Here is a 23162-nt window from a genome sequence, read left to right as displayed (position 1 = left end):
TATCGCAAGTTGTTGGCAAAGAGATTGATGGGGATTGTTAACATATAATAAACACCTACACAGAAAACTGTCGATATTATATAACCTTTTACGATTAAACGATATAATATTTACACTATTGAATAATGGCTGTTTATCGTTTGACATTTATACCGGCAGCTAGGTTTCTATATATCTTATGAAATTAAGAAAAATGTTAACAACTCTATTTTGAGTATTCTACAGAAAAGAGTACCAACGTGTTAAATGACTACTTTTGATACAGAAACATGACTAAAGGAACCAAGGGGGCACCTAACAAAGACATCAGGAAGCCCAACAACACACGAAAACAGATGCTCTGGAAAGAGGGTTATGTACCCAATGTTTTTGGAATCAAAGATGTATATATTTATTACTTACCTTCCGCGAGAAGTAAGCACGCGGGCAGTAGCCATATGCAACATCCTGTGTCTGGCATCCTTCCCGGCTAAACAGTCCTATCAAAGCGCTGACCACAAGCTCACTGCTGGACAACCGTCTCTGAGATCAATTACATCTGTGCTGTGATCTAGGATGTATTGTTCGAATGTTTCCGTTTACATATGCATAAAAGGGATTCGGGTGGCTCTTTACATACGATTATTTACATGGTACATTATCTTTAAGTTTACATATAAAGATCTTCGTGTACAGACACCACTCACAGATTTATGTTTTACATGTCTAAAGATATCTTATTGCCATAAAACTGTTTTCAGTATCCAGAATTGGAAGGATTTTACAAACAATCATTCGCAACTGTTAGCCTGTACATGTTCAGGTATTCAAGGACAAACCCTAACAGCATAATATTAATTTGAGATTCTTATATACCGCTTTATCACAACCTAGTTTTTAGGTCGTCTGAAAGCGGTTCACAAATTATTATCCGTGGTTATAGGGCCTTTGCAACCAGCCAATGCCTTTCTCAACCCCCCTGGGAGCATACAGCAGGTGCTGCCATTTTGGTCGTACGCATTGAATATTCAGAGAAATTGTTTTTCTCCTGCACACGCAACTCCAACAACCCAGGTGGAGTATAAAAATGGTCTGAGGTGGATGTTGCGGTATCTGCGCTTGAGCAATCAAGTGAGATTGCACTATAAATGATACCGTTGGAAGCACGGTCACACTACAAAAACAGAACACAATACATCTTCAGCACACACTCAGGCATATGCACATAGGGAGATATTAGCCAGGTGGCATAGGGCTATTAGTTAGCGCCTGCTAAGGCAGCTCCTGCGAAGTTCTCAAAATTATATTGATTCGTGTATATATGCTAATTGTATGGATTATATAAATTGTATGTCTATGTACTCTTAAGCGCTTTAGCGTGGTTTATTCTAGCTAGATAGGGCGCTATATCAAATGTTGTGTATTTATCTATTTGCTATCCACAGTCAGTAAACCTTTCAGCTGTCCCTCTGTTAGAAAAATATATTTTTTGTGGTTATTGATAACATAAGATATTTTTTGTTTGAACAGGTAATGAAGCTATTTTGTATAAAACGCAGATCGCTCGGCACTGGGTTTAAAACATCAAATACTTACCAACAACGTCTGTTCGTATGAATGTCCCTTTAGGAGACTTATAGCCGTAAACAATGTACTATGTTTACATATCATACAGTATTTTTTCTTTCGCGAAGCAAACCTATGGTATAATTAGGCTGTCAAATAAACTGAAACTTGTCCATGAACAGAAATTGTTTGAGTCGGGTATTTTACAACTTTTTGACATTTTCTGCCTGCTTTAGACCTAAAGATCATTGTGATAGTGGCAGCCGCTACTACTTGTAAAATAGATTCAAATAACATAATTGATTTCCATTTTTTTATGATTTGTCATCAATATTTTTTGATTATCGTTAACTAATAGAAAGGCTGAACGCGTTTTTCTTATATCTCCAGCATTAAATATTTTTGAACTTTCCATCAACTTCTCCTTTGAAACCAAAATCAAACGATAAAATTGATTTTAGATTTGTAACGGCATATAAATCTGCATAAACCAAAGCTGTTATATATCAGGAGTCATATTGGAGGCACGGTAGTCTGGGGTGTTCCATGAACGCATACATCTTTAGAACAATAGGTAGAAACATCAAAGGGAGGGTAATTATAGTTTGTATCATATATGTACTATATTTACCTGAGATATGATATAACTTGTATATGGTTCCAAAGAATAGTATCATCATCATCATCATCATCATCATCACCAGTGTGAAAGAAAACTACACACATTTCACTTTTCATTTATATCATGTATTGGGAAAATAATACTTCTTAATACTCTGATGTATTCAAATGTATTCTAAAAGATATTAAATAATGGAACTTAATCAGTACATTACAAAGTTGTTAGTTGGATAAAGGAACTCACATATCAGTAGGGGGAAAACTAGGCTCAAACTTACTAATATAGAGCACTATGAATTATAAAAGAAGGTATTTACATGAGGTACAATACTGTCACCTGCCTTATACTGGTGTAAATTAAATACAAGTAAGAATAATGCTTTCTTAGATAATGTTAAATTTGATTCAATATTTTTATTCAAATCATAAAAACGTAACAAATGAAGGCACGGTAGTGTAGTGGTAGGACGCCGGGCTACAGGAGGCACGGTAGTGTAGTGGTAGGATGCCGGACTACAGGAGGCACTGTAGTGTAGGGGTAGGACGCCGGGCTACAGGAGGCTCGGTAGTGTAGTGGTAGGACGCCTGGCTACAGGAGGCACGGTAGTGTAGTGGTAGGACGCGGGGCTACAGGAGGCACGGTAGTGTAGTGGTAGGACGCCGGGCTCGTGACCGAAGGCTTGCACGTTCGAGTCACGTCACGGCACTGTGTTGTATCTTTGAGCAATATTCTTTACTCCGCTTGTTCTAGTCTACTCAGCTGTAAATGAGTACGTGGTTGGGCAGTGCTAGAATTGTTGAACGCTAGCCGTTAGCGCCGAAATGGCAGCTCCGGCTGTATGCTCCCCAGGGAGTTGAGAAAGGTATTGGCTGGTTGCAAAAGCCCTATAACCACGGATAATAATTTGTGAACCGCTTTGAGACGGCTTACGAACTAGGTTGTGATAAAGCGGTATATAAGAACCTCGAATATCATTATTATTATTGTTATAATATTATTGATCTATTTCATCGCATATATCGCATATAACATAACACTAACCACGTATTGTTCTGCCGCGTTGTTGATTATCCAGGTATATTGATTACTGTATGTGAACAATACATTATTTTTGGACATATTATCACGTGAAAGTGTCTTAAAGCGATGAAATAAATTGGCTTTTGATAATATTTGTATTAGATACGAAACAACTTTAACAAAATCATTAAAACCCAAGGCTGTGTTTGGTTTACAAATTATTTTAGTAATGCCCTAATTGCGATGGTTCATTTTTGTTGAAAACTATTCGAACGCAGTACACTTAAACGATATGTGTGTAGCTGATTAATCAACGTTGAAACACAATCATCCTAGAAACTGAAAAATGAAATACGTGGATTCGATAAAGATTTGTTCATAAAATCTGTTCACTAATACATTCACTTCATTTCAATGTAGGTCCATCATCGACACTAAAATGTGGAATTTCAACCAATTACAGGCATTATGCAAATCGACTAACGGAGTCCGGGAACTCAGGCATCTGGTATTTCCTCACCATCTTTGAGTTCATCTCATCTAAAACAGATAATGTGTGTGGTCCTTTTGTCCTAAAACTATCTATTAATATCATTACTCACCTAAGGTTGATACAGATAATGTGTGTGGTCCTAATGTCCAAAAACTATCTGTTACTATCATTACTCACCTAAGGTTGATACAGATAATGTGTGCGGTCCTAATATTATAAAACTGTTCGTTACTTTTATTAACCGCCTAAGCTGTCATCCTTCGTCGATCTGTGCAAATTGTCTTTCCAGATAAAATGACAAGATCATGAAACTGCTGGATCACTGGGATATTCTTTGAAAATACATAAAAATATGTCCATACTATCTGGAATAATCATGATCGTGACTTGGCTGTATATGAGTTTGAAGATGACACTATACATGTAGGTAAACAACAGTTAACATTTGATATACTGTTAATACTGCCACAAAAACAAGTATTTCAAATTATTTTTTACCGATTTGTTCCAAATATTACATCAATTCATTTGGCAGAATAACGCCTATTTAAAGTTTGATTTATATCGATAAATACAATATCTAAATTTAAATTTCACGATTATCCTTTGCCTTTATTCGATCAATAATAAATCGAAAAACAATGTAACAACTGTTTGCAGCAAAAAAAAACATCATTCTTTTCTAGTAAACAACACTCAAGTTTACTCATTAGTTCGGTAAGTCAGTCAATATTGTGATAAAATACCCCCGCATTTAGAGACAGGTCATATATAATGATACAACAATCATACAGCCAACAGTCGACACACGAGAGATCGCAGCTGATGCACCGTTTGTTCTGTCTCCTTTGTCTTCAATGGCGGCGTACATCTGCGCAGGCGCACAATTCTTCCTTTGAATTTGATCATATGGACATAGACAAAAGAACCACTGTCGGGAGGTTTGTCCATATTTGCCACATTTTCGATTATAAGGATTCCTTCCTTCATCACAATTCGATGAACCGGGAACAATCCGCTCTGTCCGTAGTCACCTGAGGGTGTGTCGACTCCTAGGGTATGTACGTCACGCTTGTTGACAAGCCATTGCGCAGCACTCTCGTGGAAGCCAGAGAAGTGGAGCGATAAAAGGTCCTCCCTGTATGTTGAGGAGTTGTAGACTCGTACAAAATCAGGATAACGGGAGCCCCAGCCAGAGTTCATCAGTACAATAGCTCCTGATGGAATTGGGCCGTGATTTTCCTCCCATGCCATCAGATCTAGGTCAGTTACTCGATAGTCTATGTTACTGGCGACCTTGGCCTTGACATTGATCACCACACCCGGACCCATCAGCTGTTCCATCCCCCCACCCCCGCACCCCATGCACCTTTAGGAGTCCACATGCGTGCCCGTGTGTTCTCCAAATTCCACGTTTCCATACTTCAGCCTGCAAATATGATAGCTTATACTTTGAGTACAGCAGTGAAGAATACCATTTCTGCAACATGTTTTCATGTATGCAAATTACACTGTTTTCAAAGAATAATTTTCAGTATACAACGTTCTTATAGAAACCAAAAGACAATATTGAAAAAATAAAAGATGTAATTGTTGATATTATATAAACTATTATCAAAAGAAGATGACGTTTTGAATTGCTGGAAAGATCATTTTGAGAAGGTGTTCAATATGGAAGACCCAGAAATAGAAGCAGTCATTACATCGGTCGAGGACATCTTAGACATCAATAAAGAACCACCTAGTATCGATAAAGTTAAAAAAGCAAAGAAAAAAACAAGCAGTTTTTAGAAAGGGACGATCATGTGCGGACCAGATATTTACCCTCAGACAAATAGTAGAGCAAAGTAAGGAATGGAACTCGTCAATGTATATCAACTTCATTGACTTCACAAAGGCTTTCGATAGTGTCAACCGGTTGGCCTTGTGGAGATTACTCAAACACTACGGTATCCCAGACAAACTCATCTCCATCATGAGGATGCTATATGCAGACTTCAATACCAGTGTGATATGTGGATCAAGTCTAACAGTGGCGATCAAACTGCGGACAGAGATAAAACAGGGGTGTTTGCGTTCCCCGTTACTCTTCACATTTTGCATAGACTGGATAATGAAAATGACCACAAGAAATACAAACAGCGGGATTAGTTGGACATTTAGAGAGATGCTGGAATATCTAGATTTCACAGACGATACCATGCTGCTGTCTCATCGATATCAAGATATACAATGCAAAACCAACCATCTGGCTACAACAGCAAAACAGATAGGACGTTCGACTTAACATCAATGTCAGCAAAACCAAGATTATGAAAGTCAGCACCAGATCAAATGAATACATTACCCTAAATGCATCAGACATCGAGGAAATGAATGAATGTGTCTACCTAGGAAGCAAAATCACGGCAGATGGTAATTTTGAGATTAATGTACATCTGGAAGTCCACCAAGATAAGCACCAACACCAAATTAAGGATTTCAAAAGCAACATACTGGGTGTCCTTCTGTATGGCGCAGAATCCTGGAAGACAACAAATGCTATTAACAACAAGCCGAATGTCTTCCAAACTCGATGCCTCCGCAGAATTTTGCGCATCTTCTTGCCACAGATCATCTCAAATGAGTAGTTGTATCAGAGGACAAACACCATTCCTCTTTCATCAGAAGTCAAGCAGGAAGATGGAGGTGGATTGGACATGTCTCCGGATCTAGAATGCACCCAGATTCCATCCCTAGGGTAGCAAGAAGGTGGACACTACCAGGAAAAAGAAAGAGAGGAAGACCAAAGGAAACCTGGCGGCGGTCTGCTGAGAGAGAACTGAAAGAGAAATACTGGATATGGGGACAAATACACCAGTGGTCACAAGACAGACAGGAATGGGAACCTCTGGTGATGGTGGCCTTATATGCAACCCAGCACGAAGAGGACTAACTAACTAACTTAAATGACTATAATTTCACTTGCTATATATACGGATTGTATTTTACTGTTCTCATCAGTCCTTATTCGCTTTAGTTTAATTAAACATTTTCATTTCATCAAATTGTATTGACAAGATGTCATAGTCAAATGGATAGAATAACAGGCAAAGCCTATATAAATTCTCTCCGTCAAATGGCCAAAGTGGAATAAACAATGAGACATAATAGTTTAGACATGTTGGAAATGAAAAAAAATTAACACAAAATAATTCATATTGGTAACACAAGGCTAAGGGGAAGTAACTCATGAAGGAAACATCTCGCACACCTCATACACACTTACACACACATACAAGTACATGTACAAATACGTTTATTTCAGCATATATATACACTATTATAGACAGATATTGGCAGGCTTAGACCAAAAGTCCATGTGCATATATTGCACAGGTCACTACCAACATCTGTTACAATTCAAAATAATAAATTCAATTAATACATATAGAGTGTAATTATTTACAATGACAAGATAAGTACATGCAATAGTCAGGTATGCTCAACTAGAATCTCCTGGATGTAATATATAATATTTTTGTTTTAACATGTACATCGTGGCTTTAAGTCATATAAAAATTAAAACGACGGGATTTTCCAATAAAAATATGCACATCGTCAAGTATTCGTCTTTTATAAGCCCCTCACAAGCAGGTCAATGTGATTGTGGTTGCCATAACTATTGAGAGAAGTGAACAAATTAGTTCTTCGATTATTAAAAATAGGACATTGCAAAAAGTAATGAGATACTGTTTCATGTTCAGCAGAGCAGGTACAAGCTGGACTATTAGTAAGATGGTCATGGTGTAAATCAGAATTTAAATTACTACAGGAGTTTCGAAGTTGACATAGAATAATATTTGCTCTTCTGTTACCTTCTGTTTTGAAAATTGATACAGATTCACTATCAGAAACAATATCTTTGTTCAAATAATTTGTTAATGCTGCAGGAGAGGGAGAATTAAGAAGATCAGAATTTACAGTGTTAATTGTGCGGCACATTTGAGGGTAAAAACTGTTGAAATAGTTATTAGTTCTACATAACGGTGGGCTAAAAAGCTTCGTTTGTCTGAGAGGGTAGGGGTTATCATTTTGATTATTAATAAAGGGATTTAAATCATTTTGTAGGTATTGAGGTGTCAGCCCATGCATAATTTTGTACATCATTACATGTTTGTGTTTATTTCGTCTTACAGATAGTGTTTCCCAACCTAGTTCATTGTATAGTTTGTCATGTGATACCCCAGAACGAAGACCTGTTATTATCCTGGCTGCTTCTAATTGTACAGATTCAAGAAGATCTTTTCGAACATTTTGAAGCGACGACACCAATGCTATACGTTCCATGGAACAGTGCCGTAGGGTCCTGCGTGCTGGATCGAGAGGTTGAATCTTGGATTAAAGGGATATGTCAAGCTGGTTTGGTCAATGTCATACGATATGTCAACAACTCCAAGATATGATAGTCATAGCCGATAGCCTTTTCAGTTATTTCTATATAAAGAACTGGTTGTAAAATTCTAGAAATAAATCACTTTTTTTTCTCACTTAAAATAATACACTTCTTGGAAATTACTTCAAATATAGAGTATTTCCGAAAACATTAATTCTGCGGTCGTCGGAGAAAGATACGGATCATATGGTGCCTGTCACCGTATACACTCCGTGAACATGCTTACATAATACTCGCACGTGTTCCCAATACGTGGGCATAGCCGGCATACTATTGAATTAGTTTGAATAAGTTTGTATTACTTAATTTACTTTACAAACTCAGTCTGTAATTCCCCTTTCGCTGAATAAAGATATAAAATAAATCACCCGAAAAAACTTTTATTGTTTACAAGTTTTTCATGTATCAACAACTAAGTCGTAAATGAGAAGAACTATATGATAGGCAAGTAAATATAATCTAAGTGCTAACATAGAAAGACGTCCTTTTTAGTTCATTTGGCTAATTATATCCCAGAGACTTTCGCCTTCGATCAGAAATTTTGTCGAACTTTAGCTTGTAATCGCATTTGAGGTCTCCGTTTGTATTCGTGGTAATATACTGTGATGCTTGATTGTAGGCTTAATACCATTGTTGTTAAATTAAATAAAAAACAAAAACAAAAACAACCAACTTTTTGTTAATTGATTCTCTGTTAATAAATTGAAATACAAGTTTTGAGGTATTTAGCACACACGCCTATTCACAGCATACGCTACAACATGTGTCGTCTGCTAGATGGTATTTGTGTAGAATGTAATATTAAGCTTTTTGTGATATGCATGTAATCATTGATTATTTTCGATCGATTTGTATTGATCGATGGACTGTGCATTGCAGTAGATGTGGGGTAATAACTATACAATATAGACATATTGTGTCTCTACTAAACGTTGTCGGGACAAAGGAATACATTTCAAAAGTTGACAGTGCTATCAGTATCCACAACTCACCGCTAAGGGGAAGGGAGAGGAGAGATGAGAGGAGGAGATGTTATCAGCATTATCAGCTTAACCTGTGGTTCCTGCTTTCGTAACGACAGCAGATATTTTCATAATTATGTCTTTTATAAAGTTGGAGCAGGCCCAGCTTCTAGCCTCATCTGTCAATAGACCTTATAGGTGTAGTGACAGACGGGGAACAGGTCTGCAAGATAGCACACCGTCAGAGAAGGCTTGGGGAACTTAATGATATGAATGCATTTTTGTATGGGGGAGGGGGGGGGGGGCGGTATGCCGTTAATACTAATATGTAAACTGTCGCATCTACATCACAAGATTAGGTCATTATGAAGCAGCGATTGCTTTGAGTAAGTATCGCTCCGAACAGGGCCTCTAAGAGCAATATACAATGTAGCTGTTCTCAAAACCAACTCAATTGCTGGAATACAATAACAGCAAATTGCAAAGGAAAATGCGTACGTTATGTTGTGGCAGTGAATCATAATATCAATGTTCTCAATTCCGATTAACTTCCGACCAGTGTTTACTGTTTTCTCCTCCATATCTGCCACTCTCTTATTAGAATCATGTTGCTTTCAAACACTGACACTGGTTTTAATTATCACATACTCATTTTTGCAAACTGCATTTTATTGACATCATATGAAGTCACAAATATACGGTTCCGTGATACCAGATCAGTGACCAGTATAAATGATATTGGTGATACCTAAGGTCAACTTGTTAAGCCCCCTAGGTTGGACAGATGTAGCTTGATTGCCATTTTTGTAGACTCTGGATACTTGGGTTCAAGTTCTCGTCTGGTTCTACGTCGTGTCTTCAGCTCTCACAAACAACTTGGCAGCTGTTGAATCTCAACTGAAATGAAAATGTATAGTTAGGCATGGCTTCAGATTTTTCTTATTCTATAACACAGCGATAACATTTAGAAGGAATCTGAGAAAGACTCTCTTAAAATGGAAAATTAAACTGAGCTGTACTTGACATTATATGAAAAAAATACCATTTATCTAGAAAAGGAGGAAGACTCTGAATTGTGCAATGATAAAGATTATATCGTACAAGGTGGTGCGGCAGTAGCTTGCCTTTGCTGATGAGATAATCTGCGAATGAACACAATACACCATAATGACATACAGAACTATAAAGACAATTATCTTTTTTTTTGTAATAAGTTATTGAGGAATTATGACAATATGCATAAAACTGTTACTAAGATCGGCCTTCTCTATATGACCAAATCACCAAAATGATGAAGAAACTTTTAAAAAATAACGTAATTTTGTAAAAAAAAAAAAAAAAAAAAAAAAAAAAAAAAAAAAAAGCATCCATTTGTGATTTTGGTCCCCCACTTTACCCCCTCATATCTCGGAATGGTCTCCATGCTGACCTTAATTTCATGTCATATCATGATGGCATTACCCCAAGGTATGTATATGCAAAAAATACAACGTATCGGTAATAGCCACCAGAAGGCCAAAATTGGCACCCTCCTTTGGTAAGCAAGTACAATATACAGACAACGACTGAGGACGAGTTCGATGTTAAGCGAAATCTACGTTACATAAATAAACATACTGCGCTCTGATTGACGGTTTTCCGCACAATGAATTAGTCCAACATGGCTCGATTCTGATTAAATATTGTTAATATTTACGAGGGCCTTCCAATCAATTATGTCACCACACAGCTCCCATACAAACGGGCTATAGAATATATGCACGTAAAATCTATTCTCCTTCTACCAAAAGGTTAAACGATGACTTCGAAAAACTTTGAAACTCTAAAATGGCGTGTGTTTTTGGAGGCAACGGAGATCATGTCCGCGATAGGAGAATACATTTTACGTGCATATATGAGGCCAAAAGAAAAATTATACATGTTTCCAACGATACTAAGCATTTCTCCGTAGATCAATTAAAAAAGTTGTTTTGATGCAAGAAAGTTAGGCAGGGTAGGCTTTTCGACATTGAGAGCTTTCCACCCATATATCATTGCATGGGGGTGTCATTTTTACCGAAAGTCGATCTAAACCCTCAAAACATGTAAAATTACTTGAGCACCTTAGTTTCGGTCCAAATATAGCTGTAACAAATTTTCCGGTCCCTAAGGCATGTAACAACAATCAAAGAACAATACACGTGAATAATTTCGACAATCCGACAGAATTGATGACGCACCGAAGAAAGCATTGCTACTGCTAAAGCAATAATTAAGGACATCCCACTCTTCGTAATACAGATGTTTTTCTTGTCGACTTTTTGTCGTGTCGTCATTTCCGTATTGCTTATCGGGCATTTCAATGCCGTAGTGTAAACTATAGTAACACCGGGTAAACAATAATAGTACACGTGCGTGACGATGATATGTCAACACTCGATATCGAGACTTTACTGGGAAAAATGTAACGACACGTACTTCAGAAATAAAGCTTCCGATACAAAGACATAAATTGACACATGGAAAGACACTGACGCGAGACCAGACGACTTCACGAAGGTCATACATGAATCACATGGAATGCAGACTGATGTGTTTCGTGTACCGACCTCACATGTGCATATCATGTGCTTACACCATTTCACCAATCTCGAGGTCATTAGATTTTCGCTGTAGAGCGAGTTACTCTCTGTCGAGTAAATCGTCGTTTATACAAACGCAGTGCACGTACTCAGGGGCGTTTATAGGAATTTTGAAAGAGGGGGCGTAGAATAAAAGCTTTCGCAGAGCGGATCGAGGCGAAAAAATGTTTGGACCTTTCATCACTGCAAAACAACACATAAAATAATTGTGAAATGCACTAATGTAACGATTTCACTATATCACGTGGTCAACAACAATGGATACTAATCGCAGAGTCGAATACGGCGGAGAAACGAAATTTTACGGATCACCCTTCGGATGGGGGAATCAGTATAAAAAGAAATCAGAGTATTTGTTTAATTAATGAATATGATAAATTGCCATATTCAATACAAAATTAGCAGATTACGAGCCCTCACCTGGACCCGCCCCTGGTACTCTGTGAAAATAGTGGTTTGTAAAATACCAAGATCTCTATGAAAATGCATGTGTAAGTGTACGTGTGAACTGGTCACATATGTACCCGACAAGTAAATATATCATTTGTTAGCAGGCTGTGGAATGATGTCAAATGTATACATGATTGAGAGTATTTTGGTTCCAAAAAAGAACAATAAAATGGCAATTTTGATAACCTAATTTTGATTTATTTCCAGCATTTTTGATGTATCTATAAAGTGCCATTGTGTAAATTTAATCCCTCTGCAAAAAGTTCCGATTTTTTCAAGGAAGACAACTCTCACCTGGAACAAGTGATAAAAAAATGTAAAGTTAATTAATTTAAAACCGTTGTGTTTATTTTGTTCAATTTTCCACATTGTCTGTAAGAAACTTTGTATCCTGTTTGGTTTTATCTGTAAAATTTCAATAAAAACACTTTGTGTAACGCGTTTTATATATTTTGTGATAAAGAAATTAAGTGTAGGTTTAATCGGTAATGTTTGTTTTCATTATTTTTTATTATTATTATTGTTCCAAACAATGCCTCCCACCAAAATAATTAAAAAAAAATGAAATTGAAGGAAAAATCCTATTATTTTGTTTTGTATTTTTGTTCCAAAAAATCCCCAGTCTATTGGAATGATTAGCTTTTTATCAAATAACCTCTACACAGTTGCAAAACCATTTTGTGAAAATTTCAACGAATTCTGCTGGTTTATTGCAAAAGGGTAAAACCTCCTTAAAGATGATGGTCAATAATTGGCATTTCAGAAGGCAGTACACATCATATTCTGACAGAGTGCTTAAAATTAAAGAAGCTTTGTGTCAGATTGATCGCCTAGTTGCTGATATTTGAGCAGAAGGCCAAAATATGAGTGCGATAATTGCGCCTCCAGAAACCTATCTGAGTTACTAAATTACCAGGGATGAGACCTGGGTCTATTTTTTATTTAAACACCAGAGGCGCATAGTCGACAATGGTCGTCGAGAAATAAAGAAAAAGCGTCAAGAAAGTTCTGTATTTGTCAATCGGGCACAAAGATGTTTTTTTTTAAAATTCTAGTGAGCCTGTTGTTTAGATATCATGCACGAAAGGAAATACTACCACTGTCAGAGACGAATAACTGAAGTATGTACAAAGATTCTACATTAAAAAGCGTCCAAGTAAAGGATTGATGAATGACATCACGCCAATGCTTCATCCCATAGAAGCAATATTGTAACGCTTCACTCATTCCACCTTTTCATTGCACGAGAAAGTAGTACAGATTGCCCACCTACTTGATTCACTATAGGTTAGTCCCTGTGACTTCTTCGTGTTTCCTTTACTTATTAAAATGATCTCAGGCAAACTGTAGGCCTCTAGGAGTACTAGCGGAGAAGAAGAGAAGAAGATCTCTGATTGGTCGGATGTCCAAAAGGTTAAAAAGAAGAACTCTGATTGGTTGGAGGTCAGAGAGGTCAGAAGGAAGAAGATACCTGATTGGTAGGATGTCTAAGAGGTTAAAAAAGGAAAACTCTGATTGGTCGGAGGTCAGAGAGGTCAGAAGGAAATAAGACCGCTGATTGGTCGGAGGTCCAAGAGGTCAGAGAGAAGAAAACCTCTAATTGGTCGGATGTCCAAGGGGCTAAAAAGAAGAACCCTGATTGGTCGGAGGTCAGAGAGGTCAGAAGAAGACATATGTTTTGTAGGATGTCCAAGAGGTTAAAAAAGGAAAACTCTGATAAGTCGGAGGTCCAAGAGATCAGAAAGAAGAAAAGAAATAAAACAATAAGTCGACCACCTTCGTTTTGAGGACTTAATGGTTGATTACAGTCACAACTTTAACAGCATCTTCTCCGTTTACATTTACATACATCACGCTAGAAGTCTAATGAAAACATACTGCTTTATATCTTCGGCTTTCTTCATGTGTGTTACCAGGTGGGAGTAGCCTAACACCTTATGCTTTCGTGCCAGGAGAAATAGCTTGTATGCAGGATAACTGAAAGCTTACACGGAAACCAATTTTTATTTTGAGGGTTGAGTGATAAAATGTTGATTTTTAATTAATTAGTTTGGAATTTACACGTGTGCAAACATATGTGTTAAGCTAAATAGTGGCATTCGCCTGTATGCTTTAAAACATGATCTGGTCTGGTCTGGTCTTATTGTATAGAGTAAAAGGTGAATGAATCAGGATTAAATTGTGTGTCGGTTTGTTTCAACATTGAGTGTTGCCTGATACGGCTACCCTGTCCCCCTCATCGAAGCATAAAAAAAAATCATAGGAACTAGGTATCGCTGAATTTAGTGATCAATAGTGATATGAACTATATGAAAATTTCATTCAGACCAGACCATGTTTTATAGTATGCTCAAGTATGGGAAACCCGTACGAGTATTTATATTGTACGTTATTCCTCGTGGAATGTAAGCATGTTCACGGGGTGTATATGTGACGAGCACCATATGATCTGTATCTTTCTCCAACGTCTGCAGAATTAATGTTTTTCTGAGCTTTCGAAAATACTCTATATTTGAAGGAAATTCAAACCAGTGTATTATTTAATGTGAGAAGAAAGTGCTTTATTTCTGGAACATTGCAACCAATTCTTTATATAGAAAATAATTGAAGAAGTAGAAATGGTTGGATTCGTGTTAATTTGTTCGGCTATGACTATCTTCATACCCGGAGTTCACACTCGGAGAGTTGTTGACCTCTCGTATGACATGGACCACGACACCTTAACATATCCCAATAATCCAAGATTCAACCTCTCCGTTCAGCACGAAGGTCCATACGGCACTGTTCCATGGTACGTATAGCATTGGTGTCGTCGCTTCAAAATGTTTAATTAAACTAAAGCGAATAAGGACTTATGAAAACAGTAAAATACGATCCGTATATATAGCTAGTTAAATTATAGTCATTTTGCTCAATAAGTTATGTCAAAAGACGCTACATATAGCTGTTATTTTCGCGAATTTGAAGTTCTCACGAAAAAATGTTCTCAAACTGAAAATCTTTCGATTAGTACTCCTGAAAATAATTAGATTGACAGTATTTACCTTTTAATACAGCATTAAATCACCGTTCAATACAGAAACACAAGTGTATACTTAAGATAACACAATCCTCAATACAACAAGTTTCCTAAATGCTACAACTTTATTTGTTATACAAAACAGTTCAACACTACGAAAAGTGTCTTATGTATAATTGTTCACTTTACATGTCTCATGTTATCTATACATGTCGACGTGACATGTCTTATGTTATCTATTAATGTTGACCTGACATGTCTTATGTTATCTTTAAGTGTTGACTTGACATGTCTTATGCTATCTATAAATGTTGACATGACATGTCTTAGGTTATCTATAAATGTTGACTTGACATGTCTTATATTATCTTTAAGTGTTGACAGGACATGTCTTATGTTATCTATATATGTTGACTTGACATGACTGATGTTATGTATAAATGTTGACCTGACATGTCTTATGTTATATATAAATGTTGACTTGACATGTCTCATATTATCTTTAAATGTTGACTTGACATGACTTATGTTATGTATAAATGTTGACCTGACATGTTTTATATTATCGTTAAATGTTGACTTGACATGTCTTATGTTATCTGTAAATGTTGACATGACATGTCTTATGTTATTTATAAATGTTGTCTTGACATGTCTCATATTATCTTTAAATGTTGACTTGACATGACTTATGTTGTGTATAAATGTTGACCTGACATGTCTTATGTTATCTTTAAATGTTGACTGACATGTCTTATGTTATCTGTAAATGTTGACAGGACATGTCTTATGTTATTTATAAATGTTGACTTGACATGTCTTATGTTATCTTTAAGTGTTGACAGGACATGACTTATGTTATGTATAAATGTTGACCTGACATGTCTTATGTTATCTTTAAATGTTGACTGACATGTCTTATGTTATCTGTAAATGTTGACAGGACATGTGTTATGTTATCTATAAATGTTGACAGGACATGTCTTATGTTATTTATAAATGTTGACTTGACATGTCTGATTTTATCTGTAAATGTTGACTTGACATGTCTTATGTTATCTATAAATGTTGACTTGACGTCTTATTTTATCTGTAAATATTGACTTGACATGTCTTATGTTATCTGTAAATGTTGACATGACATGTGTTATGTTATCTATAAATGTTGACTTGACATGTCTTATGTTATCTATAAATGTTGACTTGACATGTCTTATGTTTTCTATAAATGTTGACATGACATGTCTCATGTTATATATAAATGTTGACATGACATGTCTCATGTTATATATAAATGTTGACTTGACATGTCTCATGTTATCTATAAATGTTGACATGACATGTTTTACGCTTTCTATAAATGTTGACTTGACCTGTCTTATGTTATCTATAAATGTTGACTTGACATGTCTTATGTTATCTATAAATGTTGACATGACATGTTTTACGCTATCTATAAATGTTGACTTGACCTGTCCTATGTTATCTATAAATATTGACTTGACATGTCTTGTTTCCTATAAATGTTGACATGAAAAGTCACTCAACATGTTACCTGTTATCTATAAGTTTTGACTCAATATGTTTCCTGTTATCTATAAATTTTGACTCAATATTTCTTACGTTATCTATGAATGTTCACTCAAAATGTCAATATTTATGTCTTGTGTTATATATATAGAAAAAATATGATTAACGACCGACTAAAAAACTAGCTGCTTTCACCCTTCACAGGGCTCTTCAGGTTTATAAACAATAAGAACGCTATATTCTAAAAATTGTTATTAGAAAACAGTGTAATTTGCAAACTAAGAAAATAATTTTATAGAAATGCAATATTCAAACTGTATATTTTATCATATGTGCAGGGTGCAGTATGGAAACGTGGAATTTGCAGAACACACGGGCACGCATGTAGACTCTCCTAATCACTTCGCAAAGGGGGGCCTGCAGGCACATCAGATCAAGATGGAACAGCTGATGGGTCCGGGTGTGGTGATCAATGTCAAGGCCAAGGTCGCCAGTAACATAGACTATCGAGTAACTGACCTAGATCTGATGGCATGGGAGGAAAATCACGGCCCAATTCCATCAGGAGCTATTGTACTGATGAACTCTGGCTGGGGCTCCCGTTATCCTGATTTTGTACGAGTCTTCAACTCCTCAACATACAAAGAGGACCATTCATCGCTCCACTTCCCTGGCTTCCACGAGAGTGCTGCGCAATGGCTTGTCAACAAGCGTGACGTACATGCCCTAGGGTCCGACACACCCTCAGCTGACTACGGACGGAGCACATCGTTCCCAGTTCATCAACTGGTGACGAAGGAAGGAATCCTTATAATCGAAAATGTGGCAAATATGGACAAACTTCCCGACAGTGGTTCTTTTGTCTATGTCCCTATGATCAAGTTTAAGGGAGGAACTGGTGCGCCTGCGCGGATGTTCGCCGCCATTGAGGATGAAGGAGACAGAACAAACGGTGTTTCAGCTGTAATCTCTCGTGTGTCGACTGTTGGCTGTATGATCGTCCTATCACTCTTCATGCTCTAAGTTGTATTTAACAAATCTTTTTAGCAATAGTTGGATATTTTTTCCGAAAACTAAATCTGTGCTTTTTATACTAGTGTAGCGGAACTAGACCGACTTGTAGAGCGTCCGTCTAGAGATCGGAGGGTCCCGGGTTCGAACCCCGGTCTGGCCGTGCATTTTTCCTCACCTTTTACAGTAGTGCCTGTGACCAACCCTTGTTTCAAGCATTGTAACCTTGGCAAGGGGATACCCGAACATGAGTTGTAAATAGTTGTGTCTTCGGGTGCGAAGACTTAGAAAAAGAAGGTAGGAATGAAGCGGAACTAGACTGGGTCGATTAATTGTCGGCGACCAGATAGCTCAACTTGTAGAGCGTCCGTCTAGAGATCGGAGGGTCCCTGGTTCGAACCCCGGTCTGGCCGTGCATTTCTCCTCTCCTGTTTCAATAGAATAGGTCTGATGATCAGACGCAAACAGGTATTTACACTGTGTTTAGACATTGTACATCTGATTAAATAAAGCGTTATACGTTACTTCTTCTTCGGCTATATGTTGTTCATCAAGTCCTCATTAGCAGAGTTGCCTAGGTATTAACAGAAACACTTCTATTCAGTATATTAAAGTGTACCTCAGTAATCACGCTGGTATATTATCCAGACACTTTGGCGGGGATTAAATCGTCAGGATTGACGAGGAACGGATGAAGTGACAAAGGTATACAGATATACTTTGTAAAATGAATATGTTGATAGCAGTGCTGCATATTAAGCACCCATTAGGGTTCTTAGATTAAAATTATCCTGGTTATCGGTTATACCAAATTGAGAAATGTTAAGTACTAATTGCATTCAAATATAAAATGAAACGCATTTTCATTTTCATGTCCACATCTACATACAGGTGTGTTATTTAGATGATCCATAAACAAGTCACTATTAGGGTTGCTGGCATGATTTATTAGCTGACAAATTATGATATTAAATTGTCTTGGCCCATAATATTCAAATGTAGCCATGTCTTTAGTGTTGTTTATATTATCAGACTTGATGGATTTTTAAATTGTTGAAGAAAAGAAGCATTTAAAGTTTCCGCAGATAGAAGATTACATTCTCTACACATTGAGGGAAAATAACTATCAAAATAATTCTCAGTTCTACAGAAAGGGGGATTGAAAATACGGCTATTTCCTAGTGGATATCTTACATTTATATTGTTGTAAAGGTATGGTTCAATGACTTCTTTTAAGTAAATAGGCGATTCATTATTTGAAATTTTGAACATAAGTATTAGTACAACAAAGTGCTTCAGGTCCAGTTTCTGCATAAAGCTTACTATGAGAGATCCCTCTACGCAATCATGTAATAATTCTTAAAGCTGCTTGCTGGATTGACTCTAAAACAAATATTTTGGTTTTGGTTAACATCTGAAATAAGCGTCCTCTGTAGCGACCAAAGCCAACCCTTACACGTAAGTTGGCCCAAGTCTAATTTAGTTTTTTTTTATACTGAAGTAGTCTGTGAGCGGTAATATACAATGCTAGGACAACTTCACCATTCTACACACTGTATCTGTATTTACATAAGGTGTTTATAATAGTAACAGACAATGCTAGGACACAAGTACCAACCCATGCACAGATATTATCTCTATTAACCTAAGGGCACCCTCGATGCTCAAGGGGTTACGCTCACTTACGCTCTCTGCACCCCTGGAATACATTGTATGTCATAGCAAAATTGAAGGCACAAAGAGAGCTGTTTGATTGGTCTCATGCAAAACAAAACCCTGACCAATCGCCAAGCTGATACCTGTCCTTTGAAGATTACAAAGGGGCGGCGCCCGATTTCAAAGTCAGACAATTTTAACCGTTACGTGACCGCGATATTCTTTTGATGTACATCAAAGGATCGAACTAGTCTTCTTGTCTCATCAACAAGGTGGCGCACACTGATGAGTTGTCAATTTTGTTATGACATACTCCAGGGGTGCAGAGGGCGGGACCCCTGGATATCGTGGTACAGATATTTTAGGACATTAGATCAACACACATTAATAGTAACAGACAGTTACAGGACATTAGGACCACACACATAGTTTGTATCAAACTTAGGTGAGAAATAGTAGTAACAGACAGTTTTAGGACATTAGGACCACACACAAAGTCATTGTTTAGTTCCTTCAACATCCAGACACATGTACCATATTCGGGATTTATTTTGTCTGATCTTCTTATTCCATGGATGCACATTCAAAATTCTTTGACGGTATAGTAAACAATGGCGGCTTCCTTTTGCGACGTTCGACAGCGTCACTACCAGAAGAGTGTGTCAATTTGTGTAGATAACGACCGTTAAAAAGTAATAAATATGTTAACGTTGCCAACTGCGTTCATACTACTGTATACGCCGTCAAAATGCAAGTCAATCCTTAAATCCTTATAATTATATAATAATAATAACATACAACATCTGATATAGCGCCCTATCTAGCTAGAGTAAGCCACTCTAAAGCGCTTATACATTTTATACAATCAATACAATTAGCATATACATTAATCAATAAAAAAAATGAGGAATTCGCAGGAGCTGCCTCATCGGGTGCTAACTACTCGTCCTATGCCACCTGGCTAATATCTCCCTATCTGTGTATGCCTGCGTGTGTGCTGGAGATTCATGCTTCAAAGCTATGCCACAAAAGACTTCTTGGTCATTTCAGCTACTAAAACATAAATAAAGGATCTTACATCAGTGTTTATCACATATACGGACACATGTTAACTATATAAAGTTGTCGTTTGGTAAAATGAAACGATGATGATACGGTGTCCAAAATCTTTATTACTTATCTGTTAGTCTACATTTCGATAACGAAGTCTATTGTAGAGTTAGGGAGGCTGAATCTTGGATTAAAAGGATACATCAATTCAATATTACAACGTTTTGTTTTTGTTTTTTTGTATTGTTTAACGGCCAATCGACAATGTGAGTCATTTAGGGCCAACAACACTGTAAAAAGAGACATTCACGAAATAAACACATCAAACCAAACTTTAATAGCTTAAAAGTATACAGGATTACGAAATACATCCATATCGAACAAATTGGCTGCACAATATATCATATTTTATTGCAAAGATCAATAGAGTGTAAATAGTCATATAGTAATTGCACAGAAACTGTATCTCATAATCTTTTCATAGACGGTACATCATACAATCTGTCACGTATTTGTTTGAAATCAGCGCATTAAAACATAAAGTGTTTGACTGTAAATGGTTGATCGTATGAATAAAATGTTACAAGGAACAAAAGTGTGAACATATTGAATTGTACGGTAATGAAATTTGCCTGTAGAAGGCTTGGGTGATCTATGTCACAAGTGTAAAATCCAGACCGGTTGCGGAGCTAACATACAGCAAGCATTAGAATAAAGTGATTTTGAGCGAGGTTTGTGTCGATTTGCTTTCATACTTATCGTCATGTAAACGGCAAAAGAGGATACACCGACCAACATAAGTTGTCTGCTTTTGTTCCCTGAACCAGGTATTATTCTACAGTTTCTTGTTTAATGGAATGTGAGAGGAGCCATTTCGAGTTGACTAGTGTACGGTCAGATGGAGTCTACATAAAAACATGGAATTTGTTTTGAAAGTCTTACCATTGAAGGATTTATATATTCTCTTTTAGAACTGAAATATTCTTTCTTTTCGCCGGATTATCCTTGACTTCCGTGTGTAGTTGCGAAGACGTTAAACCCCAAACTAACAAACAAACCGGCCCGACTTCTGGTTGCAAGCGCACAGTTTAGTATTAACGTATACAATATTCATACAGTTTATCCTGGGGTAAACCCAGGAAGGTATTTACACATACATATATATATACATAAGAATATACAATAAAAACATAATTCTGTCAGATCTTCCGCTAGGCCTTTCTGCCCTCTAGTGCTTCTTCAGGCGGATTGGAGAATAAGAATATACATTCATTCTCCAAGCATCTCACTAGTCTACTGTCACATCGGATATAAGTTTAGTGCTCGTACTTAGTCAAACTTAGTATATACACATGTATGTATATATACAAGTATAGTGCGATAATATATATTACTACTACTGCTATGTGGCGGGGCGATCCCCAAACATCAGAGCTACTGCAAATAACAATTTATATAATACAAGATAGATATGTTGATATGTATACAACACGTGTGGTATCATATTGAAAGCCAAAAGTCATGTACACGTGACTCTTTGGTGGAGTAATTCCCAAACATCAGACCAATGTATAAGAGTCTCTGAACCTAGCATATATTGGTCAGCCAGGAATCCCTCTGTTCTCCACTTGAGCCAGTATTGGCTTAGTAGATTGCCTGGATAGACTCCGTCGGTCAGCAGATCTAGAGAGTAAGATACTTTAGTACTGCTGTTAGCTTTATTGCTTTCCCTCGACTTGCCCAGGGGAAAACGAGGTAGACGTAGTAAACTTGACCCCGTCTACCTCGACTTGACCACGTTTCCCTCAACTTGACCATGTTTCCCTCGACCTGACCATGTTTCCCTCGACTTGACAATGTCTCCCTTAACTTGACCATGTATCCCTCGACTTGACCATGTTTCCTTCGACTTGACCACGACTTGACCATGTCTCCCTCGACTTGACCATGTTTCCCTCGACTTGACCATGTTTCCCTTAACTTGACCATATCTCCCTCGTCTTGACCATGTATCCTTCGACTTGACTTTACTTTCTTTTCTAAAACAAAGAAGCGAATAACTCTATTGATGTCGTGTTATTGTGAAACCTTTCATAAAAAGATATAAAAGTATAGGAAAACTTACCACATTTACCCATATCACATAATCGTTACTGATCGCCATCCTGACACTACAACATCGATATGAAATATGATGTAAATTTAACTATGATAAAGTGTACTTTTAAACGTTTTCCTCTGAACTCATAGCACAGCTATCTATATATTTTCTATGAACACCAGAGATAGCGTACAATTTCTCTTTGTATATGTATATGGTCAATTAAAACTTTAAGTAATTAGAAAAAAATATGTATTGATGTTATGAAATATTCAGTTAAATGATTTCATGAAGGAACACATTTCACTCTAAACAATCATTAAAATATGTACTTCGTGTAGTCTTTTTAACTTTTAAACACTGTAGTGCACTGGAGTTCACATCGTAGTGCACTGGAGTTAACATTGAAGTGAACTGGAGTGCATTTCAATGTTTTGTCTAGTGTACTTCCTTGTTCATTACGTGTGCGCTACAAAGTGCGCTAGATACTATATAATTATATGACAAACATCTTCAAAGATCTATAACTTCCATCACTAGCATCAAGACAAAATCAATAGAGGTTGACATTCTATTACAAAATTGTACTCCTGTATCCCTGCAGTAGGGGCCCACATTTAGCCGACATTGGATATATTCCGGATATA

The 23162-nt window shown here is 36.9% G+C and overlaps 3 protein-coding genes across 3 annotated transcripts; 1 reads left to right on the top strand and 2 right to left on the bottom strand.

Annotated features, from left to right (window-relative positions):
- Positions 1 to 4466: 4466 nt before the first annotated feature.
- LOC110458859 lies at positions 4467 to 5045 on the bottom strand. The gene has a single exon (XM_021510815.1). The coding sequence runs from the start codon at positions 5043 to 5045 to the stop codon at positions 4467 to 4469; it is 579 nt and encodes a 192-aa protein (XP_021366490.1).
- A 9514-nt stretch (positions 5046 to 14559) lies between these two features.
- LOC110458914 (kynurenine formamidase-like) lies at positions 14560 to 17884 on the top strand. The gene is made up of 2 exons (XM_021510888.1): positions 14560 to 14939; positions 17036 to 17884. The coding sequence occupies exons 1-2, from the start codon at positions 14767 to 14769 to the stop codon at positions 17718 to 17720; spliced, it is 858 nt and encodes a 285-aa protein (XP_021366563.1). The 5' UTR covers positions 14560 to 14766; the 3' UTR covers positions 17721 to 17884.
- Positions 17885 to 22097: 4213 nt separating this feature from the next.
- On the bottom strand, positions 22098 to 23150 carry LOC110458858. The gene is made up of 2 exons (XM_021510814.1): positions 23104 to 23150; positions 22098 to 22453 (listed from the first exon to the last, which is right to left on the bottom strand). Exons 1-2 carry the CDS (start codon positions 23141 to 23143, stop codon positions 22098 to 22100), a joined length of 396 nt encoding a protein of 131 aa, XP_021366489.1. The 5' UTR covers positions 23144 to 23150.
- Between the last annotated feature and the right edge of the window lie 12 nt (positions 23151 to 23162).

The sequence above is a fragment of the Mizuhopecten yessoensis genome, unplaced genomic scaffold (genome assembly GCF_002113885.1).
Source record: "Mizuhopecten yessoensis strain PY_sf001 unplaced genomic scaffold, ASM211388v2 scaffold9847, whole genome shotgun sequence".
In the NCBI taxonomy this organism is placed as follows: Eukaryota; Metazoa; Mollusca; class Bivalvia; order Pectinida; family Pectinidae; genus Mizuhopecten; species Mizuhopecten yessoensis.
The sequence above is the reverse complement of the archived record's forward strand: the minus strand, read 5'-3'. Positions and strand labels throughout refer to the sequence as shown.

Coding starts and splice junctions, on each gene's coding strand:
- LOC110458914 (XM_021510888.1), top strand. CDS start 14,767: ATGGTTGGATTCGTGTTAATTTGTTCGGCTATGACTATCTTCATACCC. Junction 14,940..17,035: donor CCATACGGCACTGTTCCATG/GTACGTATAGCA, acceptor TCATATGTGCAG/GGTGCAGTATGGAAACGTGG.
- LOC110458858 (XM_021510814.1), bottom strand. CDS start 23,143: ATGTCGGCTAAATGTGGGCCCCTACTGCAGGGATACAGGA. Junction 22,454..23,103: donor CCTACTGCAGGGATACAGGA/GTACAATTTTGT, acceptor TCTTTGTTTTAG/AAAAGAAAGTAAAGTCAAGT.
- LOC110458859 (XM_021510815.1), bottom strand. CDS start 5,045: ATGGGGTGCGGGGGTGGGGGGATGGAACAGCTGATGGGTCCGGGTGTG.